Source organism: Alosa sapidissima, chromosome 8, assembly GCF_018492685.1.
Source record: "Alosa sapidissima isolate fAloSap1 chromosome 8, fAloSap1.pri, whole genome shotgun sequence".
NCBI classification, from domain to species: Eukaryota; Metazoa; Chordata; class Actinopteri; order Clupeiformes; family Clupeidae; genus Alosa; species Alosa sapidissima.
In genome coordinates this window covers 4,796,754-4,812,111 of record NC_055964.1, presented here as the reverse complement: position 1 = coordinate 4,812,111, position 15,358 = coordinate 4,796,754, and the positions used below count along the sequence as shown (strand labels likewise).

General features: G+C 44.3%; 1 protein-coding gene across 1 annotated transcript; it reads right to left on the bottom strand.

Annotated features, from left to right (window-relative positions):
* Positions 1-5,268: 5,268 nt before the first annotated feature.
* Positions 5,269-6,376, bottom strand: LOC121715652 (putative protein TPRXL). Its single transcript, XM_042101528.1, has 3 exons — positions 5,973-6,376; positions 5,703-5,885; positions 5,269-5,608 (listed from the first exon to the last, which is right to left on the bottom strand). The coding sequence occupies exons 1-3, from the start codon at positions 6,374-6,376 to the stop codon at positions 5,269-5,271; spliced, it is 927 nt and encodes a 308-aa protein (XP_041957462.1).
* Positions 6,377-15,358: the final 8,982 nt, after the last annotated feature.

Below are 15,358 nucleotides of genomic sequence, written 5' to 3'. Positions count from 1 at the left end.
CAGTGAACACACAGTGAGGTGAAGCACACACTAATCCTGGCGCAGTGAGCTGCCTGCTACAACGCCGGCGCTCGGGGAGCAGTGAGGGGTTAGGTGCCTTGCTCAAGGGCACTTCAGCCGCAGCCCACTGGTCGGGGCTCGAACCGGCAACCAAGTCCAGAGTGCTAACCAGTGGGCCACGGCTGCATGGCCATCAAACTTCATTTTAAAATCATTGATGCATTCAGGTTGCCAGATTGTGCATGAAATACACCCTACACATACACAATCACTTAGTTTCAATTTCAACCGTTTTGTCATAGGCTAAAACCTGGCAACCAAAAACCCAAATAAGGAAGCAGGAGCCAACTGCGCAGCCAGAGTCTCGTCGTAAGCAAGCGGGCTAGATGAATGGCCTACTCCAGAACTAGCTGTTGTGAAATTGTTGGGAATTTTATTGATTAACACATCACATAAACTGTTATTGAGTGTTGTTGATACACTGAACTTGTTCCCTCGGAACCAATCGTGTTTATGTGTGTGTGTGTGTTCATGTGCTTGTGGGTGTGCCTGTGTGTGTGCATGTGCATGCATGCATACATATGTCTACTGTGTGTTATGTGTCATACGTATGATTACTGTGAATGTATGTGTGTGTGTGTGAATATCTGTTTATTCACATGTGTGCATATGGAATGGGTTAACATGACCCCTGGAGGCAAACATACGCAAAAAATTGGTCATCCTAGGCCCTACGGTTCTCAAGATATTCACAGAAAACTGTTGGTGTACGGTCACTAAATGTACACATAAATTAATTTATTGTATGGCCCCCCATGAACGAAAGTCCACGAAACTTGGCATGCATTCAGAGGGTGTCATAATGATCCCACACTTTCAATTTCGTGCAGTTTTGACAATGTCAGCCAGAGATATTGTAATTACAACACCTCATTTTTACTTTTTTGTTTTTAACTAGGTGGCGCTATACATGAAATGAGTGGTTATGGAATGGGTTGCCATGGCCCATTAAGATCAACATACAAAAAAAAGGTGGTCCTCCTAAACCCTACGGTTCTCGAGATATTCACAGAAAACTGTGTCCACCCTACCCTATCGGGGGGTCCAGTCCAGCGGGGGGGCTACAGATCAAAACGAAAAACAATGGTTCCATGCTATCCTTGTGGGGCTACATGCCCACCAAGTTTCGTGCACCCTGGTCTTTCAGTGTCCTGGGAATCCTTGACGGAAAATTGGCCATGCGAAAAAAAAAAATCTTCGCTGCGCGACGGTCATAATAATTTGTGCTTTTGAGCCACTGCTACAAGTTTCATGATCTCAGATGGGACAGGGTTGTGAATAAAGGGGGGGGACAGGGTTGTGAATAAAGCTTTGTACTCTGCCATACGGTCGGCTTGCCTGTGCGTTACTTTTTGCCTCTTTGTGGATTAATACTTCTTTTCCACGACACAAGCACAGGTAGTGTAACCACATATTTTTGCAGACAGAACCTCTACAACCATGGGACTTGACTTCCTTCACAGAAAAAAACTTACAAATGAAGTATCTTCACAAAAGAACCTTTCAAACAAACTTTTCAAGCACAAAAAAAACATGCAAACCACACATTTCAGCTCTTTTTAAGCGATCCTCATAGAAGGGCATATCTATCTGAAAGTTAAACTAGGCCACACGCAGTGATTGCAGTTTGTTTATTCCACCCCAGGCTGTCTTTACATGCCAACAGAAGCCAGCGTCAATCCTTTTCCCTCTCAGGGCAGAGTTCTCCTAATTTGATTGGCCTCAGAATGTCAGTTGTTCCATCCCTCTGCCTACTTCAGAATCGTATTGGCAAGGGAGTACTGATGATGGTTGGCATGGCAATTTGAGGGGATACCCTTCCACACATACATTGGTTATAAATCCGCCCTCTATGTTCTCACCAGAAACTTGCTTTTGATCCTGCAGCCAAATTGATTTTTGACACAATTTTCACTTTGCAATACCCATGAAGTCACAGCTTTTCCAAGACTGCTTTGTCCCTCTCTTACACTGCATTTTCATTTCTTCTCAGCTGCGGATGATTCCTTATTGAAGTGTTGAGGGGGAAAAAGAAGAGGGTGGATGTTGGCGCTCTCCCAAGCACTGAGGCCATCAACCCAGTCTCTGTGATACTGTATGAGTTGATAACATGGACAGTGAGTGTGTGTGTGTGTGTGTTTATGAGTGTGTGTGTGTGTGTGTCTATGGGGGGTGGGGGCTTACTTTGAAATACAAGGCCAAGTACCCACAGCGACCCAGGTTTGATTCCGACCCCCCATCTCTCGCTTTCCTACATTTTTCAAAACTCTACACACAAAACCCACAATTGCTCACACAAAGTGCTCAAGCAAAATGATACACAACATTCATAATGTCATAAACACATCTCAAAAGCAAACACATCTGCAAACACTGGGATTGATATTTCATAATTGATTTTGTCATAGTATTACATTTTTAATACATCATACTGTATACAGTATGCTGTTCAAAACCTAAAGCTCTTCTGTCTTTCATGGGATTCTATGTTTATTTCCAAACAAAAGTGCAGAGAGAAGGTGAAATATACTCACAACACACATAAGCAGTATTGAAACAAAAAATATTTTTTATTGTGTGTGTGTGTTGGTTGGGGGGAGGGTAGGGGTTGGGGGTTTGTCTAGGCCTCATTTCCCCCCCAGGCTGGGTCTAGCCACAATACTTCGTCCACAACGCATGCTATGTCCTCTCTCGCTAATTACAGAGGAAAGAACCTTCTTGCGTGGCGCATCCATCCTTGAATAGAGGCAGCGTCAATGTTGCCACATGCTTCCTCCATTGCCTGGAGAAGTGGAATGCAGGCATAGGGACGACGATCATAAACTCGCCAGAGCCATGTGGAGAAAAATTCCTCAATCGGATTGAGAAATGGTGAATATGGAGGAGCCAAGTGTTGCATGGTGATGCAGGACACCATTATTTGTTATGGCAGCACACGTTGTAATGTTTCCCCCACGTTGTCCAAGGACATTCACAATGGCCCTTTGTCCCATAACATTGCTTCCCCGTCTTCTGTTTTTCGTCAGATTGAAGCCCACCTCATCTATGTAAATGCATTCATGGAGGACATCTCCATCCTCATCCATCTCCATTCTCTGTAAGAGACAAAAGTATAGCTGTTGTATAATGTATAGCTGTTGGATATATGCTCTGAGTATGGGGTGGAGTTTGATATACAGTACAATGCAAAAAAGAGTGTTGTATTGCTATGTAGGACCAAAGAGGATCAGAAGCTGCACTTTCCAATGTTTTTTACCTGTCAGGGCAATCCCTCTGTGTATCTAACTGTACGAAATATCTTGGGCACATCATCACTGACAAGATGGAAGATGATGCTGATATGTATAGGCATAGACGAATGTTGTATGTCCAAGCAAACATTAGTCCGGAAATTCCATCACTGTTCTGAGGATGTGAAAGTGAGCTTGTTCCGTGCAGACTGCACCCCTATGTACTGTATGCAGCCCCATTATGGGTCAGCTACAAAAAGGAGACCCTGCGCAAACTTCAGGTGGCATATAATGACTGCCTGAGGATCCTGCTGAAAAAGCCCAGGAGTAGCAGTGCAAGTACTGTAAGCTCTTCTGTGACTCAGGGCTAAGCACTTTATAGGCTCTCTTGAGGAACCTAATGTTTAAGTTCATGTCCCGACTTGATGAGTCTCAAAACTGTATTATAATGATGCTCACAAGCCCTAGGTGCAGCTCGGTCAGATATCAATCATATTTATGGAAACATTGGTATGGGTGCCTGTTAAGACTCTCATGAATCAGAGTATGTTTGTATGTGTTTATGTATCTATTCCTTTTTTTGTTGTTGTTGTTGTATGTCTTGCTGTTGGGCCTAGAGCCTGTAATAAAGTTTATATAATATATATACTGTACACACATGTGCACAACCCAATAATCTGGCTTGGTAGGTACAGGTCAATGTATCAATGTTATTGAAAACAGCTGCATCATTTACAATATGGTGTTGGATCTCATGGATTCTAATTGCATTATTTGGCAAAACCATATTTATGATTGCTGTCTCTTGCTCTGAATTTGCGCCCTCGCCCTCTCTGTAGAAGATTCAGAAACATAGTGAAGATCAAGGTCCAGGTAAACTTTATTATCCCACAGGGGGAAGATTCATGTGGTCATTCATTGCGCCCTCGCCACAACATATTCTCTAAGACATACACCATAGACAAACCAATAGACATGTATAAGGGAAAGAAAAAAAAAACAATCCTCAGAACAGTGACCGGGACAAAACAAAAATGACAATAGACTTACTGCAGAAATGACAATGACAATCCAACATCAGACATTGATGCAACATGGAAAAGACTAATTTTGACTTCACTAGTTCGCCCGTCGGCATGATTGCTATACTGAGTGTATAAGCTAAGCGCGTGTTTGGCATGGTAGCTGGCCGTGGTCATGGAATGCCTGAAGCGGAGATCGCGATAGAGCGATGGCCGCTTGCACCCCCCAGTGTAAGGAGGATGCGTAACTGGGCTATCAGTGAAATGGAGGAGTAAGGAACTTGGAGCTTAGCAAGTCATAGATCCACTAGATGGAGTGGATGTACAGTAGGACTGTCATCTGTGGACCAACGGCTCAGTATTTGATTGCTGCTGTGATAGGCCAATACATGCAGCTGTAGCAGCATGCAGCTCCTATCCTGAATGCACAGAGTATTGCGGGAACTGGATTTGACAAGGATATATATTAGAGTCTGGAACCTGTGACGAGTGATGGGTACCCTTCATCTGAGATGAAGAGAGCGGGCTAGTAGGCGATGCTTGAGCTGACCGATATGAGATGTATTGTGATGGGTATGAAAGCTGAGAATCTGAGGCAGAGTTGGATATGAAAAGGAGTGTCCTTTTCAGAACTGATTGGTTTTAGTCTGATTGGTAGTAAACGTATTGTGTCCTGGTCTAACTCTCAAGATCTGCCATCGGGAATGAAATGAGACAAGGGGCATGTAGACTCACTACATCTCAGCAGCCCAAAGGAGGCCGGTAAACATGATGGAGGGTGAATCAGAGTGCTGTGACATGAACCCCTTGCGAAGTATAGCGAGGCAAGCGGCAAGCACACAAGAGTGGATCTTCGTTGCGCTTGCTCAGCGGCGGACATTCGTGTCGTATTGCATAACCGTGGGAACGATGGGTGTCAGGGTTCAGCAGAGCTGCTGCCGTGAGGGTCTCGGGGTTCAGCCGAGACGTTGCTGCATGGTCTTGGGGCTCAGCGGAGCAGTCATTAGATGGGTTCTGAACCTTGGTGGAGCTGTTCCTAAAGGTCCTATGGGCTCAGCGGAGCTGCTTCTGCATGGGTCCTGGGGCTCGTTGGAGCCATCGTTGCCTGGGTCCTGTAGCTCGGTAGAGCCGTCGTTACCTGGGTCCTGGGGCTCGGTGGAGCCGTCGTTGCCTGGGTCCTGGGGCTCGGTGGAGCTGTTGCTGCATGGGGCTTTGGGCTCGGCAGAGCAGTCATTGCACGGATCTTGGGCCTTGGTGTAGCTGCTGCTGTATAGGTCGTGGAGCTCGGTGTATTTGCTGCATGGTTCTGGGGCTCAGAGAAGCCATCGTTTGGGTCTTGGGGCTCGGCGTAGCTGCTGTTGCATGGTAATCGGGGCTTGGTGGAGCCGACGTTGCATGGGTCCTGGAGCTCAGCGTAGCTGTTGCTGCATGGTTCTCGGGGCTTGGTGGAGCCGACGTTGTATGGGTCCAGGAGCTCGGCGTAGTTGTTGCTGCATGGTTCTCGGGGCTTGGTGAAGCCGACGTTGCATGGGTCCTGGATCTCGGTTTAGTTGTTGCTGCATGGCTCTTGGGGCTGAGCAAAGCAGTCGTTGCATGGGTCCTGGAGCTCAACGTAGTTGTTGCTGCATGGTTCTTGGGGCTTCAGCGACGAAGTCGTTGCATGGTCTTGGGGCTCGGCGTAGTTGTTGCTGCATGGTTCTTGAGGCTCAGCGAAGCAGTCGTTGCGTGGGTCCTGGAGCTCGGTGTAGCTTTTGCTGCATGGGTCTTGGGGCTCAGCGGAGCCGTTGTAGCAGGGTTGCAGGAGCTCAGCGGAGCAGTTGCTGCGTGGTTCTTGGAGCTCAGCGAAGCAGTCGTTGCAAGAGTCTTGGAGCTCAGAGTAGTTGTTGCTGCATGGTTCTTGAGGCTCAGTAAAGCTGTCGTTGCATGGGTCCTGTAGCTCTGTGTAGCTTTGCTGCATGGGTCTTGGGGCTCAGCGGAGCCGTTGTAGCAGGGTAACAGGAGCTCAGCGGAGCAGTTGCTGCATGGGTCTCCCTGAAGCTGTTGTTGCATTGGGTCCAAGCTCATCCCGTACTATCTGTGGCAGCCTTAAATAATCCAACCTGGGCTGAAAGAATACTTTTAGAATACCATTACCTGATAAAACATGACATATTCAGCATGATACGACATACAACACATAATACATGATAGGCAGATAAGGCATGATAAGGCATGAATGGTGAGTATCCAGATGGAATGAAATGGCTGTGGCTAATGAATAGCTGGGTAGACGGAACGTTAAAGCTGGAACGTGCAACGTGAGAAGGCGGTCGAAGGGCCTTTGCTGTGGCTAGTGAATAGCTGGGGAGCCGGAATGGGACGTCGTGATCCGAAGCACTCGCAGAGTGCTGATAACCCGCTGCGGCGGGCTGGTCTAGCGCGGAGCCGGGGAAGGGATGGGTGGGGGGGGGGGGTAGCGACGCGGTCCCTACCGGAGCCGGCTGAGACCAGGTGCTTGCTAACTCGTAAAGAAAATAGGGAGCTAGCGAGGTGAGTTTGAACGGACGCCTCTTCATGAGTCGTGGCGTGCTGTACAGATGTGACTCCGGGAATGGAATGGGGAGGGGGAAAAGGGGGGAAGGGAGGGAGCAGTCGTTGGAACGACTGGAAGAGGGGCAGCCCTGGACCGGGTCCTGGTTGGGGGAAGTGGGTGGGGAAGGGGAAGAGGGGGCGGAGGGAGTAGCGACGCGGTCTGAAGAAGTGGAGTCGGATCCGGAAGTACGGCGGAGATGCTACGGGAAGGACGTCGGTGGTTAAGAACCTGGGCCGCTGGCGTGGCTGTGGCTGAGGCAGCGGAGTGATACGCTCTGGAGCGTGTGGTGCAGGAAAGCGCTGTCAAGAGCAGCCTGCTTCCTGGTCAGGAGAAGAGAATGAATAGAGGGAGCGGGAAGGAGAAAAGATTGGTTTATAGGACTTAAATAGGAGTTAAAAGACGGAGGAGGAAGGAATTTCCTATCCGACCTACGGAACAAGATGCCGCGGAAATGGAGAGTGCTGCGGATGTGTGCCACTGTCCAATGATTGGAGCAATGCAATAGCGATAAGGTTTTTTTTTTTTTTTTAATGTTGATGTCAAGATTTAGCTAATATCCAAAGTTGTGCCACTTCTGATTGATGAGCACGTCAGTGCAGTGTCGTGTTTCACTAACTGTCACACAAGAAGACGACATAAATAATTGCAGCCTGCAATAAGATAATGCATTGCGATGCGATAAACGATTGTATGCGATGCGATAATAGCAAACAATTTTAATAAGCTGTCAATGGGGAGGGGGGGGGGGGGGGGGGGGGCTCCCCCCTGTCGGTGTTGGCATGGAATGAAACAATAAACCGGTGTTCAAGGAGTGTCATTAATATATTCTGGCTGTAGACTGGGGTTTGAGGGCCTGCTGAGAGCGAACTTAGCGCAACTGCCCACAAAGCACTGCTTGCTGGCAAAGTGCTAATTTTAAAACATACGAATAACCAGTCATTGTAACCAAACATGACTTTAGTTTATTTGCAAGTGAACTAGCTTGTTGCTATCGACACAGGACGAGTTGACCAATCACGGTCCTTGCTGTCTGCGTTGCCTGACGCGAATTACAAATGTGTACTATCGCTTTAATAATTGCTGACGTCTGCGACGCAGCGCCATCGTTTAAACAGCCTGCGGAACAAGCCAGCGGAAATACGGGCACTTAAGGTTGAGGTTTATCAGTTCGTTATAAGTAGTTTAAATATCTAACAACGCTAGTATCAGTTTATGAGAAGTCACTGGACAACTACAGGAAGTGAATGAACAAGACCTGTTCGTTTCCGATGCCAACACGGATTACGGATTGAGTGATCTTCGGAAGATAGGCCTCCGCTGGATAGTGGATAGCCTACAAACTTCAGACGCTTGGCGTGGCGAGCCATGTTAGAATTTAGAGCATTTTGAGTTACCTGGATAATCTTGCGACGTGAAAACGTGAACTTGGAGCAGCCTGGTGTTAGAGCCTTGAAGTAGGCTGGGGTGAGTAGGCTATAGCATAATCGATAGTTGTAGCTTACCCTTGCTCTGTGCAGTGACCTGAAAACGCTGGTGAACCAGGTGGCTGTAGCCCATGGACTGGATGTAGCTTTTGGATAGTTAGTAGTGACCCAGCTCCATTACGTCTGCCTACTGAGGCTTTGCGACAATAATTTTGCGAGCGCTGCGGCGTGTGACGTATGGATAAGGAGGCTGGCTTAAATACCCTGGCGGCGGAAGACAGGTGAGTTAATTGCTGTCAATCATCCCTAAGGGCTCCTCCCGAACTTTGTTTAGAAAACATCATTAATTTTGCATCTAAAAAGAAAAAACAATTTTGCAGACTAAAAAGACTAATTTTGCAGCTAAAAATGTAAGAGTCATAAAAAAATAGCTAGGAAGCTAGCTAGGAATGGTTGTCAAGGAAATTGAGATCTACCATCCGTGAAAGTGCTGGAGTTGAATTTAAAGTACCAGTGTGGAATTAAAGTCCATGCGATGTGCTTGGTTATTGTACAATCTGATCGCTGTGGGCACAAATGATGTATTGTCCCTTGTTGAGGGTGAGTGGGGTCGAGGATTTGGTCAGTCTTTTTTAGGATAAGATCATTGTACAGCTGAGCTGCCGACACCTGGTCAAGTCCGATGATATTGCTGGCCATCTTGATCATACGCTGCAGTCTCTTTTGGTCCTTAACATGCATGTTGCCAAACATACAGATAAGACCAAAGGACAGAACACTCTGAAGGAGACTGTTATAAAACATTACAAGAATGTGTCTGTCTAATCTAAAATTATTTAGTTTCCTAAGGAAGAACATTCTCTGGTGCATTTTCTTGGTTTTGTTCAGTGCACATTCATTAAAAGTTAATTTAGAGTCAACTTCAACTCCCAAGTATTTGTTGGTGGAGACCCTCTCTACTAATTCACCGTTGGTCTTTGAAGGAGAAACCGTTATTCTATTTTTGCTAAAATCTATCACCATCTCTTTTGTTTTCTTCACATTGATTTCAAAAAATTCTCATAACACCACTGAGTGAAACCCTGTAATTCCTTCTGAAATCCATTCACAGAAGAAATGTTGGACTTTAAAAAGCCAACCAGTGCTGTGTCGTCAGCATATTTAAAATAAGTGGGCTGAAGAGGAAGCTTGACAGTTGTTGGTGTATAACGTGTATAGGATAGGTGACAGAACGCACCCTTGTGGTGCCCCAGTGTTGATAGTTTTTGAGGAAGATATACACAAATTAAATCTAACTTGCTGACTGCGGTCCGTCAAGAAGTCATAGATTCATAAAATCAATTGGGGATTTACTCCCAAATGCACCAGTTTTCTCACCATCAGGTGGGGTTGGATTGTATTAAAAGCGCTGCTGAAGTCAATGAACACAATCTTGAGCAGACTCTTGGCATACTCAAGGTGCTCATAATCAGAGATAGCAGTGCATCCTCAACACCTCTTTCTGCATGATAGGCAAATTGATTTGGGTCTAAAAGAGGTGAAACCTCATGGAAAAGTTGTTATAAAATATTTTTTTCAAAACATTTCATGACTGTAGAGGTAAGGGCAACAGGGCACAGATCATTGAGCTCCTTAGGTCTGTTGTGATGATTATTTTAACTTTGCTCGGAGGCTTTGAAATCATTACATTATACGAACAAATGAGATAAATGTGTCTCTCTTGCCCATGTGGTTATGATTTGACATTAAAAATTCAAAGCAAAGATGTTCTCTCGAGCCGTTCTTTAGAGGACAGCATGAGCAGGGGATTACACAGGCCGTTAGGACGCGGAGCCTGTCAGCTTAGGAATGGTCCTTGGCCTGTCGTGCCATCAGGCAAGCAGGGCAGGAGGCCGTCATTAGTGTGTTACTGGCTCTATCAAAGCTGGTGCTGGACGTTGCAGTGGGGCATGGTACCATAAATGAATGGGTTTTGTAAGCAGGTGCGCTATGAGTGAGGGGACATTAAGGGCGATCCAAAGAACCCTGCACTGACAGGGGGCCCCCATTTCACTTCAAAAGAAACATTATTAGAGTGCTGCTCAGCATGATTGAACAGCACATCCTCTTCCACCGATGAGGTGCCCTTGAGCAAGGCACCTAACCCCCAACTGCTCCCCGGGCACCGGATCAAGGACTATCCTCTGCTCCGGGTGTGTATGTGTGCTCCTAGTGTGTGTATGCTCTTGGTGAGCTCACTGCTCCTAGTTTGTGTGTGTGTGTGTGTGTGTTTGTGTGTGTATAACTGTATGGCAAACTAAAATAAAAGAGTGTTTTTTGATTGGGGAACAGTGGATCCCTGGCTATCAGGGCTATTTATTATGGTAATGAATATGAAACATGATCAAATAAGGGTTCCCATTGTAGTTTGAAACCTTTGTAAGTTTAAAAAAGACATTAGAAAAAGACAGAAAAACATTGTTTACTAATAACAAACAGTATTATTAGACCAAATGGAATATAGCCATCTCGGATATGGTCATTACTATGCAATCCAGCCTTTTCTAACAAGGTAGAATACAAAAAGTGTGAAGTCAGCAACAGGCACATTATATCAGTTATTATATCCTGCTCATGTCCCTGGTCACAAGGTGACTACTTCAGCTCAGAGGTCAAGGCAAATTTATGAATTAATAGATTCAGAGTAATATTCCCTTCCTGAGAAATGGCCTCTTCCCCACCGCAATGTGAAAGGTCACTTTTTAAAAATTGTATACATTTATCTCACATGAGAAAAGTAATTGGCTTTACTTTCCTCTTTGTAACCTTGGGCAGTGGACTCCTTAGAGCCCATATTGATTCAGGGGAGGGTGGCCTAGATATCCACTAGTTAATTGAGAATCTTGCTAACCACATCTAATGATAAAGGAAGGGTTATTAAAGTAAATTGAGATGGACATGTTTGAAACTAATGTTGAAAAAGCCATGCCACGTTCAGACTGCAGGCAAAAGTGGCCCAAATCTGGGGTCGAGTGACCAGGGCCCGGTCTCCCGATAACGACGGAGATACGCTCTTACGAGGGTTTTACCACAATTCATCTTACGATCGTTTGTTTGGTTTTTCCGACTGTTTCCCGAACATGCTCGTAGCGTGAACACGCTTGCACTGCTCTTAAGATGCTCTTAAGGGGAGCTGTCCACGTTAATAGTTCTGAAATATCCTCTAATTTGATGGTGATGTCAGGTGACTGCACATCACAGCTATAGGCCTACCGTTTAAACCTCGGATCTACACATCAATACGAAAATAGAAAAACGTTGACATACGCCTGTAAGCATCCCAAGTAGGCTAGGCTATATACCACACACACAGACATAAATAATAATTATTTAAGATTAGATTGTTGCACCGTTTATGTCTGTGTCACTTAAGAAGACGTTTGAAGATAAGAGGTCGAGTAGGCTAAGAAAGTAAGGAAATGTGTAGACTTAAATAACATATAAGCCTACAGTAGGCTTAGATTTTGACGCAACACAGACTAAACCACATGTTCCTTTCTCTGTTTTTACCTCATAGGCCTAATAAAATATAGCCTTCACTTAGCAAAGATAATGGCAAACTATTCTGGCAACACCCCTTTTTTATAACTTGATTGCATTTTTGTCCGCTTTTAATCACATTATTATGACCATGTATGCTATTTTGCACACTAAAATCTGATTAATCACAAGTAAACACAATAAAGAATGGGAACATAAGTTGGTTAATGTATTCTAAGTTGTAATTCCCCTGTATGTCCTGTTGGCGACCTCAATGAGAAGTGCCTGTTAAGACGCTCTTAGCTGGTAACGAGAACTCTGGAGCACTCGTAGATCTACCGAGTGTTTTCACGACGCTCTTAGGCAAGGCTACGATGGTTTCGGGAAACGGCAAATCTTAAGACGTTGTAAGAGGGACTTTACGATGCTCTTAGGCTTACGATTAGGGTTGGGCACCGAAACACGGTTCTAATATGGCACCGGTGCCGACGCAAACGGTAGTAACTGCATCGAATAACAACGTGGATTTCAGTGCCTCATTTCGGTGCTTAAATCACTTTTTTTTTTTTTTTTTGGTACGAGGCATCACTGCATGTCATGCGCCATCTCTAACGTCTTGCTCTGATAGCAACACATCCAGATACAGTTAGCTAACATAAACACTGGATGTATAAACCAGAGGGGTCACCACTATTGGCGAGTGGACAGTGTTTTACAGCTTGCGGGAGCCCAAGTAGCTTTAAAGCGATATCACAAGCTCCTGTCAAAATCTAGCAGTGGGCCTAACTACACACAAGCAAAAGGCTATGAAACAACATCAACAGTATACGTTACACAATATCCTTGCTAATGCGCTAGCTGGCATTTATTTGAAATGATTTGAAATCAGCAAAGTTGTAAGATGAAAACTTTATTTCACGGTGTGTTCTAAACAACATAATGGCATGATATTAATCTTTCATATGCATGAGGCCCATATAGCATCACAATGAATATGAAGATCATGTTAAAAGTTAGCTGGCAAAAACATAAATATGTAGGTTACATACCTGATGTCACTGAGCTGTCAAAGAGGCTACGGAACCCTCTCCGTACCTTATCGCTAATTAAACTCACCTGACTGGTATAGCGCATAGCCATAGTTGCTGTTAAAATGCCTAGCGCTGGGAATCTAAACATTTCAACACCGACATGTAGCCTAACATGTTCAAAACTTTTGCGTGTTATGGGGGATGACATGAAATTTCTTGAAGCATTTGGGAACACACTAAATTAATTGGAAAGTAATTCAGAAACAGTCCCTGTTAGATTAGCTTGCTTATGCCGTTGTCCATGACCTGGCAGTTCTATATGGCAAGCGGTTTTAACATACCTTATGGCAAACCGCCTACACTGGATAAACTTGAAAGCAGAGCTTACTATTGTGTGGGCATCCATGGCAAGCTGTTTTAACCTTTAAATGTAGGCTATTATGCGTAGGAGCAATGATATATTGATAGTAAATTGAATATAACAGTTCAATTTCCTGTTCAAATTTGTCTAATCAATAAAAAAAGTGATTCATGCTTTAGACGATTTTAATTTAAATTTTTTCCACATGTGGTCCTGAATCAGACCCAGGTCTGATTTTTTTCAATGTGGCCACAGTGTGAACAACAAAGGCGGATTTAATGCGACTTTTACGTCAATCTACATTGACATTTGTCACATATATGCGCCGGCGGGAGTTAGCTGATGTCATTGTTATTGTTCTTTTGTGCATGCGGGTCAGTTCGGAACCGCAAACAGTTTACACTGGAATCGGATATACTGTATCAATGTTGCACTCGGAGAAAACCAGAATGTTTAATTTGTCCTGGGTTTCTTGTACGGCTGCAAACGGGATTCACTCGCAGTTAACCAAATATTTCTTTATTAGGGCAGGGCAGGTATATTTCTGGCTATTAAATTATTTCTAAACCAGTCTGCTAAAGTCTGTAGTGAAGTCTGTGTAGGGTTTTCCAGGCTCCATTTCTTTTTACGAGACACCCTGCTCACTTGAGACATCTACCGGTTGTTTGGGTTGTTGCAACGTCGTTGCAGTGTCACTGGAAAAATACAAATTAAAGTCGCGTGATACTGCGCGGGGACCGCGAGTGAAGCTGGCCAAGTCGAAGCACTGCCCACTGTAGGCCACATTTTAAAGGGACACCAGGCAACCATGATGCTTTTTCTCTACGAAGCTCCCCCTAGTGTCTGTACGTGTCGATACGTGCGCAAGCCATCGCTCGGTCTGAAGCTCTTTTCCTTTTCTTTGCATCTTCTGTCAAGGGTTTTCGCTGCTTCTTCGCCGGCTCTGCCATTATACACAGGTTTGCAACAATCACTAGCGTTTCGTTAGCCTGCTAATGAGTCATTTAACTGTCATTTAACTGTATACTAACTTACAAAGATGATTAATTAACACGAAAACGTTGCTTGGTGTCCCTTTAAAACAGTGGTCCCCAAACTTTTTCTTCCAAGGGCCAGCTCACTATGCCTGGATCTAAGAGAGGGCCAGAGACTCGGAGTATATTAGTAACCATAAATAGCTTAGTGCTGTGAACAACAGCAGTCTATCTTAGTTGAATATTCCATTACATTTAATCATAGGCTACTGCAATTTAATACCATTGTTAGCTGTGTTTATATTGCAATCATGCCATATCAGTGTAAAATGTAGCTCAAATGAAATAATACTAATAAAAAATAGCATTCCCAAAAGTATTAGCAGGGAGTCCCAAAAGTGTATTTTATTCAAAAAGTGTGAACTCTGAACTCTGTGTCTTTGCATACACAGCTCAAGTTGTGAACAAGCAATATCCTACAAATAATTTGAAGTTCTCAAACTATGACAGTTTTATGAAGTGCTGGCAAAAACATCTGAAATGACCACTTTCACTCACCTGATGAGAACTTTGTGAATTTGTAAGAACATTTGAACGAGTGAATAAAATATAGAAAAAAATATCCCAGCAAGTCCCAGAAATATGACTTGAATAGAAGTTAGTTAGTTATTAACAATTAATTGATAAACTTGTAGAATACTTTGAGCACTGATGCAGTCAGCATAGGCCTCTTACATTGTTTGCAGGTAGGTCTACATTTTATTCCGTTTTCGATGGCAAACGCGAAACAGCGCCAAAACAACCACCAGTGGACAAAAACAGTATTACATGTGTACTGTTACAGTTTTTTCTGATTGCTTAAGCACATTTTTTGTAACTATGGCTTTTTTTGCAAAACTCTACACACAAATGGCAAAACCTCTCACCCAATCAGCAAAACATTGTAGTTCTCTTGCAAAAGCTAACACACCTTGCTTAACTCTTCACACCTTCGTAAAAATGGTGTTTTCGTATCTAACAGTAAACACAAGCCATCACAATAGTAAGCACACAATGTGCCAACAACACACTGATGGTATGAATAAAAAACACATCTGGCTTTTGCTTTCTCTGTGCACAAGGTAGACTATGTCAGTTTGAGGTCATACTGTTGTCATAGTTCTGT